Source organism: Oncorhynchus tshawytscha, linkage group LG09 (assembly GCF_018296145.1).
Source record: "Oncorhynchus tshawytscha isolate Ot180627B linkage group LG09, Otsh_v2.0, whole genome shotgun sequence".
Lineage (NCBI taxonomy): Eukaryota > Metazoa > Chordata > Actinopteri > Salmoniformes > Salmonidae > Oncorhynchus > Oncorhynchus tshawytscha.
Genome location: NC_056437.1, coordinates 13,168,183 through 13,189,836, shown reverse-complemented (window position 1 = coordinate 13,189,836; position 21,654 = coordinate 13,168,183). Strand labels below are relative to the sequence as shown.

General features: G+C 46.2%; 1 protein-coding gene across 10 annotated transcripts in view; it reads right to left on the bottom strand.

Annotated features, from left to right (window-relative positions):
* Positions 1 to 21,654, bottom strand: part of strbp (spermatid perinuclear RNA binding protein) — a 179,900-nt gene that overhangs the window by 13,303 nt on the left and 144,943 nt on the right. For 6 of the 10 annotated variants that reach the window (XM_042326550.1, XM_042326554.1, XM_042326548.1 and 3 more), the window contains 8 exons: positions 20,574 to 20,671; positions 18,396 to 18,582; positions 16,319 to 16,527; positions 11,085 to 11,228; positions 9,346 to 9,480; positions 5,076 to 5,222; positions 2,480 to 2,618; positions 2,322 to 2,378 (listed from right to left, as the gene is read on the bottom strand). In XM_042326550.1, the coding sequence (XP_042182484.1) occupies positions 2,322 to 2,378; positions 2,480 to 2,618; positions 5,076 to 5,222; positions 9,346 to 9,480; positions 11,085 to 11,228; positions 16,319 to 16,527; positions 18,396 to 18,582; positions 20,574 to 20,671 (1,116 nt within the window). The remainder of the gene's footprint in view (positions 1 to 2,321; positions 2,379 to 2,479; positions 2,619 to 5,075; positions 5,223 to 9,345; positions 9,481 to 11,084; positions 11,229 to 16,318; positions 16,528 to 18,395; positions 18,583 to 20,573; positions 20,672 to 21,654) is intronic. The other 4 variants (XM_042326556.1, XM_042326552.1, XM_042326557.1 and 1 more) reach the window with 1 other exon arrangement.

Sequence of the window (21,654 nt, the reverse complement as noted above, 5' to 3'; positions counted from 1 at the left end):
TTTTTCCTTATTTTTTCCCGCACCATTGGTTAGATCCTGTAAGTAAGCAGGTCTACACCTGTTGTATTCGGCGCACGTGACAAATAAACTTTTATTTGAATTGAGTGACGCCTTAGACGGTGCGCCACTCGAGAGGCCAATATTAGCCACTTTCAAAGCAATATACCAAAACATAAACAAACTATGAAAGAGATTTTGTTGTAGGCAGAATGCATCGGAGTAGGATTCTATTGATTACGGCTCAGCCTGTACTCTTCAGTATAACCAATCAGAGCTGCAGTAGACTTCTTTTTGGTCTTAAAGGGGCAGTGTTGTATTTTGAGCCAGTATTGAATAAGCTAAGTAGCCAATAGGCAGAGGGTAGCATAATTTGTCTGATTCTCTGTAATAATGGTATGGGAATAATAATGCATTTTATTTTCTTAAATGTTTTCTTGCATCAAACAACACAACAACATTTTCAGTCACCTCCTTGTCTGAAGGACAAGTGGATAAACACTCTTACTGACAGTTGTGGCTGTGTTGCGTAATGTTGTCTCTACGCTTTGTGCTGTTGTCTGTGTCCAATGTTTGTACCATGTTTTGTGCTGCTACCATGTTGTGTTGCTGCCATGTTGTGTTGCTACCATGTTATTATCATGTTGTGTTGCTGCTATGCTGTGTTGTTGTTTTAGGTCTCTATGTGTTGTGGTGTCTCTCTTGTCATGATGGGTGTTTTGTGTTATATTTCTAGTTTATTAAAAAAATGTATCCAGCCCCTGTCCCCGCAGGAGGCCTTATGGTAGGCTGTCATTGTAAATAAGAATTTGTTCTCAACGTATTTGAACCAATGACAACTCTGAACCAATAACATTAATTTTGGGAGAGGTCAAAAAGCATTAAACATGTATGGCAATGTAGCTAGCTAGCTTGCACATGCTAGCTAATTTGGCCTATTTAGCTAGCTTGCTGTTTCTAGCTAATTCGTACTGGGATATAAACATTGAGTTGTTATTTTACCTGAAATACACAAGGTCCTTTACTCCGACAATTAATCCACACACAAAACGGCCAAGAGAATCATTTCTAGTCATCTCTCCTCCTTCCAGGCTTTTTCATCTTTGAATTTATATGGTGATTGGCATCTACACTTTCATAGTATTACCACGACAACAGGCAAAACATTTAGTCTTTCAATCACCCACGTGGGTATAACCAATGAGGAGATGACACGTGGGTACCTGCTTCTATAAATAAACCAATGAGAAGATGGGAGAGGCAGGACGATCTGCGTCAGAAATAGGAATGACTTATTTTTTAACCCTTGGCATCGCAGACGCTCGTTGGCGCGAGCGAGCAGTGTGGGTGCAATAATAGTGCACGCGACGTGTCCGGTCTGGTCAGCATGTAAGGGGATGCATTTTCACCATAGTTTTTGATGGTAGGCCTACATTATGATCAAATAGCCACCGTAGCCTACTTGGCCACTGTTTAAACTGTAACTTAAAGCGGGTACAACCTCAGTGTTCACAGTAAACACGCGCTGGAAGTTGCACAGAATTTTCACAACGTTCAAGTTTGCGCCCAGCAAACCTGAAATTTACTCAGTGCCACAAATAATTTGAGGGAACATTTGCGACGATACTCTCGGGCGACATAAACACTTTTGTTGTTGTTGTCGGGGACAGCCCTAGTGTAGAGTGAATTAAACAGTCCGCTGTTAATGTATCCCTTGTTTAGAAGGATTTAGTAGAGCTTTGAGATACAATTGGTTGGAAGATGTTGTGTGTGTGTGTGTGTGTGTGTGTGTGTGTGTGTGTGTGTGTGTGTGTACTGTACTGCATTACAGTAGAGCTAGCTTTGGTTAGAAGGTAGTCTACAGAGGTAGTGTTAGTGGGTATAACCCATATAGACGGTCTTTGTGTGTGTTGGTGGCATCGGTCTCTGCCTGGGCTGGGCAGCTTTGAATGGGCTATCTGGCTGTCTGGCTGTGGATAGAGAGCCTGGGGGGTTACACAGAGGAGAGAGATGTCCAGAGAGTCAGGGTGGACAGACTGACGGACAGACAGACAAGCAGAAGGGCAGAACAAGCAGCAGTCTGGACACTCAGGTGGGTGAAGAAGCGCAGCAAGGCTTGCTCCAACCATAGTAAGAACCAAAAGGTTATGATCAGTTCCATTTTTTAATTTAGCTCTTAAATTCGCCCGATTCTTCAGTTTCAATTTCGCCCTCTATATGTAACTCAGACTCAATGGGAATATGCAGTGTTGTTTTCCAGTAGGGCCTCCAACAGGAAGGGAAGGAAAAGAATAGTGAGGTAGATGTTAACCCTATAGACTTACCATAGGCTGGGGCAGCTGCAGCACTGTATCCATATGGGGTCCCGAAGCCTGTCACACATGTTAAAGCCATGTAGACTATTAGTATCGCTGGTTGACTGGACATAATGATAACACACACACACACACACACACACGATGACCCACATATTTCCATGTACCTGGTATCTGTGTGTATCCTGGTGCAGTGGCTGTGGTAATGAAGGCTCCACTGGTCAGGGCTGCCGCTCTACCTCTCCCTCTGGCCACCTGGGCTGCTACTGCTGAGGCTGCCACTGCTGCAGCTAGGGAACATTTTGTCTACAGGGACACAGAAACAGTACTGTAAACAAGCAGCATTGATGACTGATCAGACTACCCTATAAACAGGCTGTATTGATGACTGATCAGACTACCCTGTAAACAGGCTGTATTGATGACTGATCAGGACAGTATCTCTCCAGGAACAGGGTTGGAGTGAAACCCTACAGGACAGTAACTCTCCAGGAACAGGGTTGGAGTGAAACCCTACAGGACGGTAACTCTCCAGGAACAGGGTTGGAGTGAAACCCTACAGGACAGTATCTCTCCAGGAACAGGGTTGGAGTGAAACCCTACAGGACAGTAACTCTCCAGGAACAGGGTTGGAGTGAAACCCTACAGGACAGTAACTCTCCAGGAACAGGGTTGGAGTGAAACCCTACAGGACGGTAACTCTCCAGGAACAGGGTTGGAGTGAAACCCTACAGGACAGTAACTCTCCAGGAACAGGGTTGGAGTGAAACCCTACAGGACAGTAACTCTCCAGGAACAGGGTTGGAGTGAAACCCTACAGGACGGTAGCTCTCCAGGAACAGGGTTGGAGTGAAACCCTGAAACCCCAGGAACAGGACAGGTATCTCTCCAGGAACAGGGTTGGAGTGAAACCCTACAGGACAGTATCTCTCCAGGAACAGGGTTGGAGTGAAACCCTACAGGACAGTAACTCTCCAGGAACAGGGTTGGAGTGAAACCCTACAGGACAGTAACTCTCCAGGAACAGGGTCTCCAGGAACAGTGAAACCCTACAGGACAGTAACTCTCCAGGAACAGGGTTGGAGTGAAACCCTACAGGACAGTAACTCTCCAGGAACAGGGTTGGAGTGAAACCCTACAGGACAGTAACTCTCCAGGAACAGGGTTGGAAACCCTACAGGAACTCTCCAGGAAACCTCTCCAGGAACAGAAACCCTAGGACTCTCCAGGAACAGGGTTGGAGTGAAACCCTACAGGACAGTAACTCTCCAGGAACAGGGTTGGAGTGAAACCCTCCAGGAACAGTAGGACTCTCTCCAGGAACAGGGTTGGAGTGAAACCCTACAACTCTCAGGAACAGGAACAGGGTTCCAGGAACAGGGTGAAACCCTACAGGACAGTAACTCTCCAGGAACAGGGTTGGAGTGAAACCCTACAGGACAGTAACTCTCCAGGAACAGGGTTGGAGTGAAACCCTACAGGACAGTAACTCTCCAGGAACAGGGTTGGAAACCCTACAGGAAACAGGAACAGGGTTGGAGTGAAACCCTACAGGACAGTAACTCTCCAGGAACAGGGTTGGAGTGAAACCCTACAGGACAGTAACTCTCCAGGAACAGGGTTGGAGTGAAACCCTACAGGACAGTAACTCTCCAGGAACAGGGTTGGAGTGAAACCCTACAGGACAGTAACTCTCCAGGAACAGTGAAACCCTACAGGACAGTAACTCTCCAGGAACAGGGTTGGAGTAACTCTCCAGGAAACCCTACAGGACAGTAACTCTCCCAGGAACAGGGTCTCCAGGAACAGTGAAACCCTACAGGACAGTAACTCTCCAGGAACAGGGTTGGAGTGAAACCCTACAGGACAGTAACTCTCCAGGAACAGGGTTGGAGTGAAACCCTACAGGACAGTAACTCTCCAGGAACAGGGTTGGAGTGAAACCCTACAGGACAGTAACTCTCCAGGAACAGGGTTGGAGTGAAACCCTACAGGACAGTAACTCTCCAGGAACAGGGTTGGAGTGAAACCCTACAGTAACTCTCCAGGAACAGTACAGGACAGTAACTCTCCAGGAACAGGGTTCCAGGAACAGGGAGTGAAACCCTACAGGACAGTAACTCTCCAGGAACAGGGTTGGAGTGAAACCCTACAGGACAGTAACTCTCCAGGAACAGGGTTGGAGTGAAACCCTACAGGACAGTAACTCTCCAGGAACAGGGTTGGAGTGAAACCCTACAGGACAGTAACTCTCCAGGAACAGGGTTGGAGTGAAACCCTACAGGACAGTAACTCTCCAGGAACAGGGTTGGAGTGAAACCCTACAGGACAGTAACTCTCCAGGAACAGGGTTGGAGTGAAACCCTACAGGACAGTAACTCTCCAGGAACAGGGTTGTGAGTGAAACCCTACAGGACAGTAACTCTCCAGGAACAGGGTTGGAGTGAAACCCTACAGGACAGGACAGTAACTCTCCAGGAACAGGGTTGGAGTGAAACCCTACAGGACAGTAACTCTCCAGGAACAGGGTTGGAGTGAAACCCTACAGGACAGTAACTCTCCAGGAACAGGGTTGGAGTGAAACCCTACAGGACAGTAACTCTCCAGGAACAGGGTTGGAGTGAAACCCTACAGGACAGTAACTCTCCAGGAACAGGGTTGGAGAGCCCTGCTCTATAAAATTGATATTACTAACTGACCACTCCGACTCCTGTAAACAGAAAGTGTTGATAGCAGTACTGTCTCTCTGATCAGCTAACGTACAGAGTGTTGAGGGATGATCTTCTTCTTCTTGATAGCGGTGGCGTTGGGACCAGAGAACAGTTTCTCCAGAGCAGCCAACGCAGCGGACGCCTTCGCTACCTTCTTATTAGGCCCCGCCCCCCGGAACTTCTGACCATCCACCTCCACCTGGAGACAGAGGGAGACACACACACACACACACACACTCAAGTAAGCATGCGTTGGGTAAAGAAGAGCTGATCAGATGTGTCTGTTGAGTTTGAATCGATAAGGATTTTTATTTTATTTACTCATCTAATATGTATATAATGTAGACTGTATACTTCACTATCTATTCTTCACTATCTATTGCATCTTAGCCACTCTGGTCACTGTCCATCCATATATTTTATACTTATATATTCTCATCCCATTCCTTTACTAGATTGTGTCTATTAGGTTGTGTTGTGTAATTGTTAAATATTACCTGTTAGGTACTGCTGCACGGTCGGTTCTAGAAGCACAAGCATTTAGCTACACTCGCAATAACATCTGCTAACCACGTGTATGTGACCAATAACATTTGATCTGATTTGATTTGAACTTCTGTTTTGCTACAGGATATCCTGTATGTGTAGTGGTATAGTATAGAGATATCCTGTATGTCTGGTGGTATAGTATAGAGATATCCTGTATGTCTGGTGGTATAGAGATATCCTGTATGTCTAGTGGTATAGTATAGAGATATCCTGTATGTCTGGTGGTATAGAGATATCCTGTATGTCTGGTGGTATAGTATAGAGATATCCTGTATGTCTGGTGGTATAGAGATATCCTGTATGTCTGGTGGTATAGTATAGAGATATCCTGTATGTCTGGTGGTATAGTATAGAGATATCCTGTATGTCTGGTGGTATAGTATAGAGATATCCTGTATGTTTGGTGGTATAGTATAGAGATATCCTGTATGTCTGGTGGTATAGTATAGAGATATCCTGTATGTCTGGTGGTATAGTATAGAGATATCCTATATGTCTGGTGGTATAGTATAGAGATATCCTGTATGTCTGGTGGTATAGTATAGAGATATCCTGTATGTCTGGTGGTATAGTATAGAGATATCCTGTATGTCTGGTGGTATAGTATAGAGATATCCTGTATGTCTGGTGGTATAGTATAGAGATATCCTGTATGTTTGGTGGTATAGTATAGAGATATCCTGTATGTCTGCTGGTATAGAGATATCCTGTATGTCTGGTAGTATAGTATAGAGATATCCTGTATGTCTGGTGGTATAGTATAGAGATATCCTGTATGTCTGGTGGTATAGTATAGAGATATCCTGTATGTCTGCTGGTATAGAGATATCCTGTATGTCTGGTAGTATAGTATAGAGATATCCTGTATGTCTGGTGGTATAGTATAGAGATATCCTGTATGTCTGGTGGTATTGAGATATCCTGTATATCTGGTGGTATAGTATAGAGATATCCTCTATGTCTGGTGGTATAGAGATATCCTGTATGTCTGGTGGTATAGAGATATCCTGTATGTCTGGTGGTATAGAGATATCCTGTATGTCTGGTGGTATAGAGATATCCTGTATGTCTGGTGGTATAGAGATATCCTGTATGTCTGGTGGTATAGAGATATCCTGTATGTCTGGTGGTATAGAGATATCCTGTATGTCTGGTGGTATAGAGATATCCTGTATGTCTGGTGGTATAGAGATATCCTGTATGTCTGGTGGTATAGAGATATCCTGTATGTCTGGTGGTATAGAGATATCCTGTATGTCTGGTGGTATAGAGATATCCTGTATGTCTGCTGGTATAGAGATATCCTGTATGTCTGGTGGTATAGAGATATCCTGTATGTCTGGTGGTATTGTATTGCTACTGGTGCTGACTAATGACACCAGCCAGAGGAAGGATCTGTAGCTTCAACACCTGTATCCATCAGACAGGAGAAACACTACATGTCAGGTGTGACAGACTTGACCTTCGCAAAGTGATGTGGATCTATCACAGAGTCACTGAGGCGTGACAGAAAACATCACAGCTGAGCAGAGGGAAGAATGACTGGATGGGACAACACTACACTGGTCTGGAGGGAGATATGACTGGATGAGACAACACTACACTGGTCTGGAGGGAGGAAAGACTGGATGGGACAACACTACACTGGTCTGGAGGGAGGGAGACATGACTGGATGAGACAACACTACACTGGTCTGGAGGAGACATGACTGGATGAGACAACACTACACTGGTCTGGAGGGAGGAAAGACTGGATGGGACAACACTACACTGGTCTGGAGGGAGGGAGACATGACTGGATGAGACAACACTACACTGGTCTGGAGGGAGGGAGACATGACTGGATGGGACAACACTACACTGGTCTGGAGGGAGGAATGACTGGATGGGACAACACTACACTGGTCTGGAGGGAGACATGACTGGATGGGACAACACTGGTCCACACTGGTCTGGAGGGAGACATGACTGGATGGGACAACACTACACTGGTCTGGAGGGAGGAAAGACTGGATGGGACAACACTACACTGGTCTGGAGGGAGGGAGACATGACTGGATGGGACAACACTACACTGGTCTGGAGGGAGGAATAACTGGATGGGACAACACTACACTGGTCTGGAGGAGACATGACTGGATGAGACAACACTACACTGGTCTGGAGGGAGGAATGACTGGATGGGACAACACTACACTGGTCTGGAGGGAGACATGACTGGTTTACATACTTATCTCATATGTATATACTGTATGTCATACTGTATCTTGTACCATCACTCATTCATATATCCTTATGTACATATTCTTTATCCCCTTACATATCATCTACTGTATCTTGCCTACTCAAATAAAATTTGATTTGATGGGACAACACTACACTGGTCTGGAGGGAGGAATGACTGGATGGGACAACACTACACTGGTCTGGAGGAGGAATGACTGGATGGGACAACACTACACTGGTCTGGAGGGAGGAATGACTGGATGGGACAACACTACACTGGTCTGGAGGGAGGAATGACTGGATGGGACAACACTACACTGGTCTGGAGGGAGGGAGACATGACTGGATGGGACAACACTACACTGGTCTGGAGGAGGGAGACATGACTGGATGTGGACAAGTCACTACACTGGTCTGCAGAGGGAGGAATGACTGGATGGACAACACTACACTGGTCTGGAGGGAGGAATGACTGGATGGGACAACACTACACTGGTCTGGAGGGAGGAATGACTGGATGGGACAACACTACACTGGTCTGGAGGGAGGAATGACTGGATGGGACAACACTACACTGGTCTGGAGGGAGGAATGACTGGATGGGACAACACTACACTGGTCTGGAGGGAGGAGACATGACTGGATGGGACAACACTACACTGGTCTGGAGGGAGGGAGACATGACTGGATGGGACAACACTACACTGGTCTGGAGGGAGGAATGACTGGATGAGACAACACTACACTGGTCTGGAGGGAGGAATGACTGGATGGGACAACACTACACTGGTCTGGAGGGAGGAATGACTGGATGGGACAACACTACACTGGTCTGGAGGAGACATGACTGGATGGGACAACACTACACTGGTCTGGAGGGAGGAATGACTGGATGGGACAACACTACACTGGTCTGGAGGGAGACATGACTGGATGGGACAACACTACACTGGTCTGGAGGGAGGAATGACTGGATGGGACAACACTACACTGGTCTGGAGGGAGGAATGACTGGATGGGACAACACTACACTGGTCTGGAGGGAGGGAGACATGACTGGATGGGACAACACTACACTGGTCTGGAGGGAGGGAGACATGACTGGATGGGACAACACTACACTGGTCTGGAGGGAGGAATGACTGGATGAGACAACACTACACTGGTCTGGAGGGAGGAATGACTGATGGGACAACACTACACTGGTCTGGAGGGAGGAATGACTGGATGGGACAACACTACACTGGTCTTGAGGGAGGAATGACTGGATGGGACAACACTACACTGGTCTGGAGGGAGGAATGACTGGATGGGACAACACTACACTGGTCTGGAGGGAGGGAGACATGACTGGATGGGACAACACTACACTGGTCTGGGAAAGACTGATGTAGTATCTGATGAGCTAGCCAGGTAGTATGCACCAACCTCCATTGAGTTGTATCAAAGTTCTTAGACAGTCTGTGTGTGTGTGTGTGTGTGTGTGTGTGTGTGTGTGTGTGTGTGATATACAGTTCCAGTGGAGAAACGGCCGGTGCATTCCTCACCTCCATGGCAAAGCGTTTGTCATGGCTGCCCCCGCTCTCTGATATGAGCTCGTACTTCAGACCTCTGCGTTTCTCATTGAGCTCCATGACGGGGTTCTTACCACTGGCCGTCAGAATAGGACCCTGAGTTCGGACCTGCGAGACCACAAGAACAGAATAAAAATTATGATTACAGACAGATAACATAACCAGCAACACTGGATCAACAGAGAATCTACACAATATATACAAAAGTATGTGGACACGCCTTCAAATTAGTGGATATTGCTATTTCAGCCACACCCGTTGCTGACAGGTGTTTAAAATCGAGCACACAGCCATGCATTCTCCATAGACAAACAATGGGTTTCCATGGCCGAGCAGCCGCACACAAGCCTAAGATCACCATGCGCAATGCCAAGCGTTGGCTGGTGTAAAGCTCGCCGCCATTGGACTCGTGTTCTCTGGAGCGATGAATCATGCTTCACCATCTGGCAGTCCAATGGACGAATCTGGGTTTGGCGGATGCCAGGAGAACACTACTTGCCCGAATGCATTGTGCCAACAGTAAAGTTTGGTGGAGGAGGAGTAATAGTCTGGCACTGTTTTTCATGGTTTGGGCTAAGCCCCTTAGTTCCAGTGAAGGGAAATCTTAACACTACAGCATACAATGACATTTCTGTGCTTCCAGTGGGAAGGCACAAAGTGAGGTCCATACAGAAATGGTTTGACTAGATCGGTGTGGAAGAACTTGACTGGCCTGCATAGAGACCTGACCTCAACCCCATTGAACACCTATGGGATGAATTGGTATGCCGACTAAGAGCCAGGCCTAACCACCCAAACTCAGTGCCCGACCTCACTAATACTCTTGTGGCTGAATGGAAGCAAGTGCCAGAAGCAATGTTCCAACATCTAGTGGAAAGCCTTTCCAGAAGAGCGGAGGCTGTTATAGCAGCAAAGGGTGGACCAACTCCATATTAATGCCCATGATTTAGGAATGAGATGTTCCACGAGCAGGTGTCCACATACTTTTGGTCATGTAGTGTATATTGCTTCTGGTGGCCTTGCGTGCGTGTATGTGTGTGTGTGTGTGTGCGCGTGTGTGTGCGCGTGCTCGTTACGAGACAGGGACATTTTCATTGTTCATTTATTATGGATACCCACATACATGTAGGTATGTTACGCTCATCAAAAACAATGCTGACCACTCTGTCTCCATGTACCAGAATGCTGCCGTTGGTAACAACATTCTCACCTTTACTGTTAATGCTGCAAGCTCTACCAACAAAATATGATCTAGCACTCTGGTACCCTGCAAACCATGATCCATTTTGTATTCTACATGATTCAAATGCAATGGAGTCCATTGCCCATGTTGTAAACGGCTGCTGTTCATAGAAGGATGCCAAGAAGCTGCTTAAATACCAGCCCCTCGTGGCACGCTGGGATGCCTCGGGTGTAGGTGCAAGCTGGTGGCGCTGATATTTGGCAGTCTCGGCCAGGTACACAGGCTTGCAGGGCGTGGCCTCCAGTATGCGGGCCTGACAAAAAACTAGGGCAAAGCAATTGTCTAGGTACTGCTCTGTTTCAGCTGTCGTGGGCAGCCTAGCGGTTTGGACAAGGAGATTCTTTCTGTACCCTTGAGTGCCATGCATACAGGGACCTTTGAAATGTTTGGATCCTTTTCTTGTACATTTGATTGGTGGATTCAAACAAAGTATATAAAGTGTGTGTGTGTGTGTGTATGTGTAGTGTACCTCCAGTGTATTTGAGCTGTCTGAGTGTGTTGTGTTATTGCTGTGTGTGGACGATTCACTCCTCCCCTCTCCGTCGGACTTCTCGTCTGCACTGCAGTCCAGGTCCGTATCAAACCCTGTAGGGTAACCCATCGCCTGAAGGACCTAGACAGAGGAAGAAGAGCGATAGAGGGAAGTGGAGGAGGATTAGAAGAGAAAGAGGAGAGGAGGAATGAGAAAGTGGGGAGGAATAGATGGAGGAAGAGGAGATGAAGAGGAATGAAAGCAAGTCAGGCACAAATCCATATTCAACCACTTCTGATTCCTTCCTCTAAAACTATCCCAATGTTCATTCACTTCTTAACAATACTACTGTCGGTCCTGAATTCCGGATCTGAGTGACTGAGTTTAATCTCCAACACTGTATTACTATAATAGCAGGTTCCCTACAGGCTAATTCACCAGCAAAAGCACAGTACAGTTGGGGCTTCTGTAGTCAGTGGACCGGTACCTTTCTCTGTGTGGATGGAACAGGAACACCCTTTGTGTATGACCCAAATTGGTGATTGTGCTGCAGCTGGACACACACACGCGTGCGCACGTAAACATGCATACACACACACAGTCGTGCGCGCAGGGCCATTACCAGAGTCTGAGTTTAGTCCATCTACAAACACTTAGCCTCTACACATTAACTCAGAGGAACCTGTTAGCAGAACATGGATTTTATTAACAAAAGGTAAACAAATATGTTTGCTTTACGGAACTTTCTTGTTGTTGCAGTTTTACAGCTAATTTCCTGCAATTCTAAACATTTTGCATGACTTATTCCATGTTAATATTGTATTTGAGTGAGAAATCAATGTGGTGCCCAGAGCTTTGTGGGCTCCGGGATTCGAAACAGCAATCTTTCAGTTACTGTCCCAATGCTCTAACCGCTAGGCTACCTGCCTCCTAACTGAGTGACATGTTACAAGAGGAAAACTGCTGATGCACAACCAAGTTTCAAAACATTTTAACTCTCAACAGTTTTTCGAAAACATTACAGAGGTCCGGACCTTGGTGTCCCTGCGCGTGCGTCCCTGCGCGTGCGTCCCTGCGCGTGCGTCCCTGCGCGTGCGTCCCTGCGCGTGCGTCCCTGCGCGTGCGTCCCTGCGCGTGCGTCCCTGCGCGTGCGTCCCTGCGCGTGCGTCCCTGCGCGTGCGTCCCTGCGCGTGCGTCCCTGCGCGTGCGTCCCTGCGCGTGCGTCCCTGCGCGTGCGTCCCTGCGCGTGCGTCCCTGCGCGTGCGTCCCTGCGCGTGCGTCCCTGCGCGTGCGTCCCTGCGCGTGCGTCCCTGCGCGTGCGTCCCTGCGCGTGCGTCCCTGCGCGTGCGTCCCTGCGCGTGCGTCCCAGGGGCACCAGATCAAAGCAGTGGAGAAGCAGAGTAGTATCGGGACCTTTTATGGCAATCGTTGGAGGATAGAGGATCATCCCAGCTCTATGCTTGGGAGAGTCTCTTTGTTCACAACGACTTTGGGATTACACGGATTTGGCCGCCTTACCCCACAGTATCCAGTAGGGGGGCGGGGCGAGGCGAGGAGGGGGGGTTAGAGTCATCCCTGTGTGACCACAACTGGAGCCCAACAACACAACACTGCATGACTGACACTTGCACTCCACTCCACTCCTCTCCTCTCCTCACACAACACAATAGATGTGTCTGAATTAGAGGTCGGCCGATTAATTAGGGCCGATTTCAAGTTTTCATAACAATCGGAAATCTGGGCACCAATTATTATTTATTTTTTTACACCTTTATTTAACTAGGCAAGTCAGTTAGGAACACATTCTTACTTTCAATGACGGCCTAGGAACGGTGGGTTAACTGCCTTGTTCAGGGGCAGAACGACAGATTTTCACCATGTCAGTTCGGGGGATCCAAAAGGTTTTGTTTTCAAAATGATAGTTTCCGGATTCGACCATATTAAATGACCCAAAGGCTCGTATTTCTGTGTGTTATGCTATAATTAAGTCTATGATTTGATAGAGCAGTCTGACTGAGCGATGGTAGGCAGCAGCAGGCCCGTAAGCATTCATTCAAACCACACTTTCGTGTGTTTTATGCCAGCAGCTCTTCGCAAGCAATGTGCTGTATATGACTTCAAGCCTATCAGCCTAATGAATGGTGTAACCGATGTGGAATGGCTAGCTAGTTAGCGGGGTGCGCGCTAATAGCGTTTCAAACGTCACTCGCTCTGAGACTTAGAGTAGTTATTCCCCTTGCTCTGCAAGGGCCGCGGCTTTTGTGGAGCAATGGGTAACGCTGCTTCGAGTGTGGCTGTTGTCGATGTGTTCCTTATAGGCAATACTATAGTGCCTATAAGAACATCCAATAGTCAAAGTTATATGAAATACAAATGGTATAGAGAGAATTAGTCCTATAAATACTATATTAACAACAACCTAAAACCTCTTACCTTGGAATATTGAAGTCTCATGTTAAAAGGAACCACCAACTTTCATATGTTCTCATGTTCTGAGCAAGGAACTGAAACGTTAGCTTTTTTTACATGGCACATATTGCACTTTTACTTCTCCAACACTTTGTTTTTGCATTATTTAAACCAAATTGAACATGTGTCATTATTTACTTGAGGCTAAATAGATTTTTATTGATGTATTATATCAAGTTAAAATAAGTGTTCATTCAGTATTGTAGTAATTGTCATTATTACAAATACATTTTTATTATTATTATTATATATTTTTTTAAATCGGCCGATTAATCAGTATCGCTGTTGAAAAATCATAATCAGTCGACCTCTAGTCTGAATCGCATACTTCTCTCCTCACACAACGCAACAGATGTGTCTCTGGCCTACTAACTTACTTATCTTATACAATCATATTACCTATCTGTCTGTCTAGACTGTGACCCTGTGTACAAACACTAATGCCTCAATGCTGTTGCTACTATACAACTATTAGTACTATCTAGTAGTTCTATCACAACGACCCGACCTGAACCAGATGTTTAGTTTCACAGTCCTTTCTAACACCGCTCCATCTACTATGGTGAATGTGTAAGCAGGCCGGCGAAGTATAGCTCAACTCAGTAGTGTGAAAAGCCTGCAACACTCCCACACTGTACACTGCATTGTAAAACACACTCACAAATCAATATCAAATGTTATTTGTCACATGCTTCAAAAACAACAGGTGTGGACCAATAGTGAAATGCTTACATACGGGACCTTCCCGACATTACAGAGAAAGGTAGAATAATAATAACACGATGAGTAATGATAACTTAGTTATATACACTGGGTACCAGTACTGAGTCAATGTGCAGGGCTACGAGGTCATTGAGGTTGAAATGAACATATAGGTACAGTAGGGGTCAAATGACTAGGCAACAGGATAGATAATAAACATTAGCAGCAGTGTTTGATGAGACAAAAGAGTTAGTGCAAAAAGGTTCAATGCAGATAGTTAAATAGTTAACCAATTCCTACTCTGACTAACTATTTAGCAGTCTTATGGCTTGGGGGTAGAAGCTGTTCAGGCTCCTGTTGGTTCTAGACTTGGTGCATCGGTACTACCTGCCGTGCGGTAGCTGAGAGAACAGTCTATGACTTGGGTGGCTGGAATCTTTGAGAAATGTTCAGGCCTTCCTCTGACACCGCCTGGTATAGAGGACCTGGATGGTAGGGATGCTCAGCCTCAGTGATGTACTCGGCCGTACGCTCCACCCTCTGTAGTGCCTTGCGGTCGGATTGCAAGCAGTTGCCATACCAAGTGGTGATGCAGTCAAGATGCTCTCAATGGTGCAGCTGTAGAACCTTTTGAGGATCTGAGGACCCATGCCAAACCTTTTCAGCCTCCTGATTGGGAAGAGGCAGTGTCTTGACTTCTTCACGACTGTCTTGGTGTGTCTGGACCATGTCAATTCCTTGGTGATGTGGACACAGAGGAAGCTCTCGACCTGCTCCACTACAGCCCTGTCGATGTGGATGGGGGCGAGCTTGGCATTCTGTTTCCTGTAGTACAGGATCAGCTCCTATCTATTGCTGACGTTGAGGGGCAGGTTGTTGGGATACGTATGTACGTCCGGTCGCTGTGGGGACGACGTCGTCGATGCACTTATTAATGAAGCCGGTGAATGTTGTGGTAAACTCTTCAATGCCATCGTATAAATCCCGGAACATATTCCAGTCTGTACAAGCGAAACAGTACTGTATCTTAGAATCTGCTTCATCGGACCACTGGTACTTCCAGTTAGAGTTTTTGCTTGTAAGGTGGAATCAGGAGGATAGAGTTATGGTCAGAGGGCAAGGGAGAGCCTTGTATGCGTTTCTGTGAGTGGAGTAAAGGTCATCTAGATTTTCTCACCTCTAAGTTTTAGTTCCAGCATCAGTTTGTGGTGGTAAATAGACAGCTATGAAAAATATAGATGAAAACTCTTGATATATAGTATGGCCTACAGCTTATCATGAGGTACTCTAACTCAGGCAAGCAAAAACTCAAGACTTCCATAATATTAGAGATTGTGCACCAGCTGTTGTTAACAGAGACACACTCTCCTCCCCCCTCATCTTACCCAAGGCTGCAGACTGTTCTTGACGATGCATGGAAAAGCCAGCGAGATGTATATTATCCATGTCCTTGTTCAGCCACGACGCCGTCAAACATAGAATATTACAGTTCTTCAGGTCCCGTTGGTAGGATAATGTTGAACAGAACGTCAAGTTTGTTCTCTAGTGACTAAGTTTGCTAATGGGACAGAGGGTAGAGGCGGGTAATTATCTTGCCAACGGAACAGAGGGTAGAGGCGGTTTATTATCTCGCCAACGTATTTTGGTCAGGATGCCGGCTCGTCTGACTCTTATGCGTGGTGGCTTCCTCTTTAAAATCACGGGCATTAGGGCCTGGTCCGGAGAAAGCAGAATGTCCAGAGTTGCCGACGAAGTAGAAATTGTAATCCGAGGTTATTGATCGCTCTTCTGATCTCCAGAAGGGATTTTCAGTCATAGGAAATTAATGGCGGAGACATTATGTACAAAAAAAAGTTAAGACCAGCATAATTAAAAAAAATATATAGTAGAATTGATCAGGAGCCTGTCAAACGGCTGCTATCCACTGCAGCGCCATCTCAGTTGACCAGGGGCCCTCTATTTAGCCCCTTCCCCCTCCGACCCACACGCTTTATTTACCTCCCCTTCCCAACATGTATCCACCTCTTCTCTCAGTCACCTGGCATATAGGGATCTTTTACCTTCACAGCAACATGCAGCTTGGCGGTTTTTTTGGAGGAGCCTGAGGCTTCGTGCACAGTGCTGTCTACGTCTACAGACATGGTGAAGACAGGAGCGTGGACCGGGCCGGACTGGGACAGCAGCTTGTACTGCAGACCTGGACGTATCTGATTCAGACGCATCAGAGCATTCATTGGTTGGTTGGTGTCTATTGCTTTGCTGTCGAGGACTGGAGGATAGGTGGAGTAGAGAAAGAGTAAAGGAGAGACAACGAGAGAGAGAGAGAGAGAGAGAGAGAGAGAGAGAGAGAGAAAGGGAGCGAGAGAGAAAGGGAGACAGCGAGAGAAAGGATGACAGAGAGTGATAGAGAGAGAAAGGGAGACAGCGAGAGATACAAGAGAGGGTAAACAAAATAACAGTGATTGTTGTTCAATCAACAAATGTCTTAAATACATGGTGATATTATAAATGCTTATTCACAGAACACTGTACCTGAGAAGTTGCCTTGGAGCTTTTGATTGTGTTTTTGAATATTACAAAAGGGGACCCTTGCTTCCAAAGTAGAGCTGGGCGGTAATACCTTATTTTACTATATAATGGTATTGATGCACTGACCAGTTTGGGTTTTTACTTCACCTTCTCTAACGGTACTTGAATGTTTGGTTTGTTAAATATGATAAGCTGTGTGTAACGTCTATTTTTATAATTTACTCCGCTACTTGAGTCATCCCTCTCCACTCTCTCATTGCCCCTTTCCACACAGACCTAGTCCCGCCCCCTGTCACTCAAGGAGCGCATTTGTTGTTGCTTGCCCACGAGCCACTTTCGTTCAGTCTGCATGGTCAATGCAGCAAATGCAACAATGTTGATGACAACAATGTTGTTTCCAATTTGATTTTAATATACATTCACAAGCGTTCTATAATTACAATATTAGTTTGTGTTTCTTACATCTGCAAACAGCTAGTTTGTATTATCTTAGTCAGTTAAGCTAAATCGTGTTAGTCACTAATGCTAATCGGTAGTTAGCTGGCTATAAAAGTAGTGAGTCAGAGCAACCGTAGCTAGCTAATACAGCAGGATACCAGTATTGGTGGAGGCCTAAATCAGCATGTTGTTTGTGCAACAGTATCTTCTAAATCAAAGAGGAATAGGCGAAGCATGAATATGTTGGCTACATGAATAAAGATTGAATGTAGCCAAAGATTATAGGGTCCCCGAGGAAACACGGAACATCACTTTGGCTCCTACCGTGTCACAATAACTCATCCATGGCATTTTCATTTCTTGTCATGTCAAACAACACTGTATTCAAAGTGCCCACTATTATTTATATTCTAACTATAGAATTATAATAAACATTCTATTTCCATGATTCCAACAGTTCTCCCAAGTGTTTTAATCTAATTCCCAATTGCAACATGTGGTTAAATATAAGGCCTAGTATTTTGCCCATATCGTGGCAGTGTGGAAATGATCTCAAATGAGTGCAGGAAATGCAGAACTTGATGAAATGCAGGAAATTTGTTTTGGTTGAAGTTGAATTGAACAGTATCAAACAATCAGAATGTAGAAAGACTCATTGAAATCACTGAGAATGTATGTGTTGCCACCCTGGGATCATTCACTACTCAAAATGCAAATGTAGAACTTTTATTAATCAAAAGCATAAAATACCATCAAAAATGTGAAAAATACCATATATGATATGATATTTTGGCCATATCGCCCAGCCCTTTTCCAAAGACCATCATTTCTGCCTAATTCTAACATAGTAGCACTACCCAACCACCATCTCAAAACACAGAAACAGTTTGATCGAATCCTCAGACAACAGCTTCACACTCTGACTGTGATGTGTGGCTGTGTGCACTATTCTATTCCAGAAGCTCATTGCTAAATCTGTTTCCTTCTAACCAATTCCTTCTGATAAGTTTATTATAGCCTGGTCCTAGATCTGTTTATTCTGTATAGCCAACTAGAGAAACTACTGGCCGTAATTGTCCAAGAAAAATGTCTGTGGACAGATAAGTTTATCTTATATTATCACATGGTCCAGGTCAAATGACTGAGCAAGGTCAGGGGAGCAGAGCTGACCTTTCCTCAGGTTCCTCTTCATTTTCTTGATGAGGTCTTTGTCGTCCGTGGGCCCGTCCTCATAAGGCCTCTTCAGCCCTGAACCATCCCTGTCTGACCAAGGGTACTTCTGGGGTTTACTAGAGGGGAGAGGGTCCATCTCCAGCACCTTGTAGATCTGACCAAACGCCATCAGTCTCAGGGCGTGCTGAGAGAGAGAGAGAGTTGAAAAAGACAGAAAGACTTAACAACAGACTAAGGAGGAAAGAGGCAGGCAGGAGGACAGACACAAAGAGAAAGACAGGACAACTGGAGTGTAGTCTAGTGGTAAAGCTGCCAACTCCAGACCACATCCCCCCTGGCGATGGGGGTTTAAAGCCCCTCTACTGTCTACTGTCTAAAACAGACAGTAGAAATACATTTAAATAAAACAAATGGTTTTACTGTTGTTTGTTTTTATGAACACGTACCTCTTCAGCAACAACTGCCATCACAGTTGCCAGGTGTCACTGGGTTTACTTAGCAACAGTGGCTCCAGAACTAACTCCAGGTAAACAATACAAGCAGATCATTTGAGCAGCACTTTGCTGTGGCTCAGACTAGTGACATAGAGAAGCTATTGGGTCTTCATGGTTCACTGTATCTATGACTATGTCTGCAGGGAAATATATTGTGGATATCGTGATTGGCAGTTTAACACCATCTGTTCGTCACTGAGAGAATGATGAAAGGAGAAGAAGCACAGACTTACCTAAGATAAAATAGATGCCTTTGGGGCTGCAAGCACGCACACACACCTCCATTCTCTCTCTCCATCCTTCTCTCTATCCTCTCTATATCCTCTCTCTCAAAAAACTGTCTATATAACATCCCACAGTTGACAGTGAATGTCAGAGCAAAAACCACTCTATGAGGTCGAAGGAATTTTCCGTAGAGCTCCGAGACAGGATTGTGTTAAGGCACAGATCTGGGGAAGGGTACCAAAACAATTCTGCAGCATTGAAGGTTCTCAAAAACACAGTGGCCTCCATCATTCTTAAATGGAAGACGTTTTGAACCACCAAGACTCTTCCTAGAGCTGGCTGCCCGGCCAAACTGAACAATCAGGGGAGAAGGGCCTTGGTCAGGGAGGTGACCAAGAACACGATGGTCTCTCTGACAGAGCTCCTGAGTTCCTCTGTGGATATGGGAGAACTATCTAGAAAGACAACCATCTCTGCAACACTCCACCAAGGCCTTTTTGGTAGAGTGGCCAGATGGAAGTCACTCCTCAGTAATAAGCACATGACAGCAGTAAAATGACATTTAAAAAACAGATTTTAAAAAACACCTTCTGGAACAGCAGGGACTGTGAAGCAACACAAACATTGGCACAGACACACGCACACACATAGATCTAACATCTCTGGAGAGACCTGAAAATAGCTGTGCAGCGATGCACCCCATCCAACCTGACAGAGCTTGAGAGGATCTGCAGAGAAGATATATACAGGTGTTGCAGTGATACAGGTTTGCCAAGCTTGTAGCGTCATACATAAGAAGACTCGAGGCTGTAATCACTGCCAAAGGTGCTTCAACAAAGTACTGAGTAAAGGGTCTGAATACTTATATAAATGTGATTTCAGTTTTAATTTTATATAAATTAGCAACAATTTCTAAAAACCTATTTTTGTTTGTCATTTTGGGGTATTGTGTGTAGATTGGTCTGAACACATTCCGAATGTAAATACACATAAATACGGGCTCACACACACATGTCCCAGGGCTAATGAGGCAGTGCTTTTCCATGCTCATCATTAAGGTTCAGATCCTGGGTGGGAGGCGGTGAGGCTGGATTGATAAGGTGTGTATCGATGCGGTCCCACTCCACTCACCACAGCCCAGAGCCCAGATAAGAGTAGGTAGCTGAGCAGAGCATCTTTAAGGGCTCTCCCCTGTCTGACAGGGGTCTAATCTCCAGGCTACAGAAGAGATAAGAGGATGGAGTCCCCCTGGCCAGCTGCTGTCAACACGAAACACTCACTGCAGACAACTACACCGAGGACTACCTGGACGCTATAGGTAATGGCCTCCAGGAATGACCGACTGGGTTGAAACCTAGGTCTCCTGGCATGCCACAAGACTGTGTTAGCCCACTGAGCTAAAGCAAGGTTATATATCCCACGAGTTATAAGTGACAGGTGTGAAGTGAGGTGTTACCTGTGCATTGTAGGTGATGGCCTCAGCCTCCTCGTCTGTCATGGCCGTCAGGGTGTTGGTCAGCTTCTTCTCACATGGGTCGTGTAACCCTGGTCCTCCTGGGGGTCGGAAAGAGACTTTATTCAAAAGTGGCATCGTCAATGAGACATCATCATATTCTGTCTTTCCTTACAATATCAATACAGTATCATAACGTTCAATCCCTTCCTGTGCTTTCAAAACTACAGATCTCCCCCCTCCTCCTCCTCATTATCTACAGTCCTCCCCCTTCCCCCCCACCTCCTTATTTCATACAGTCCTCCCCCCCTCCTTATTTCAGACAGACCTCCCCCTCCTCCTTATTTCACACAGACCTCCCCCTCCTCCTCCTCATTTCATACAGACCTCCCCTCCTCCTCCTTATTTCATACAGTCCTCACCCTCATTTCCTACAGAACCCCCTCCTCCTCCTTATTTCATACAGTCCTCCCCCTCCTCCTCCTTATTTCATACAGTCCTCCCCTCCTCCTCCATATTTCCTACAGACTCCCCCTCCTGATTTCATACAGTCCTCCCCCTCCTGATTTCATACAGACCCCCCCTCCTCCTCATTTCCTACAGTCCTCCCCCTCCTCCTCATTTCCTACAGACCTCCCCTCCTCCTCATTTCCTCCAGACCTCCCCCTCCTCCTCATTTCCTCCAGACCTCCCCCTCCTCCTCATTTCCTCCAGACCTCCCCCCCCTCCTCATTTCCTCCAGACCTCCCCCTCCTCCTCATTTCCTCCAGACCTCCCCCTCCTCCTCATTTCCTCCAGACCTCCCCCTCCTCCTCATTTCCTCCAGACCTCCCCCTCCTCCTCATTTCCTCCAGACCTCCCCCTCCTCCTCATTTCCTCCAGACCTCCCCTCCTCATTTCCTCCAGACCTCCCCCTCCTCATTTCCTCCAGACCTCCCCCTCCTCATTTCCTCCAGACCTCCCCCTCATTTCATACAGACCTCTCCCTGCTCCATCTCATACAGACCTCCCCCTCCTCCTTATTTCATACAGACCTCCACCCTCCTACTTCTTATTTCATACAGACCTCCCCCCTCCTCCTCCT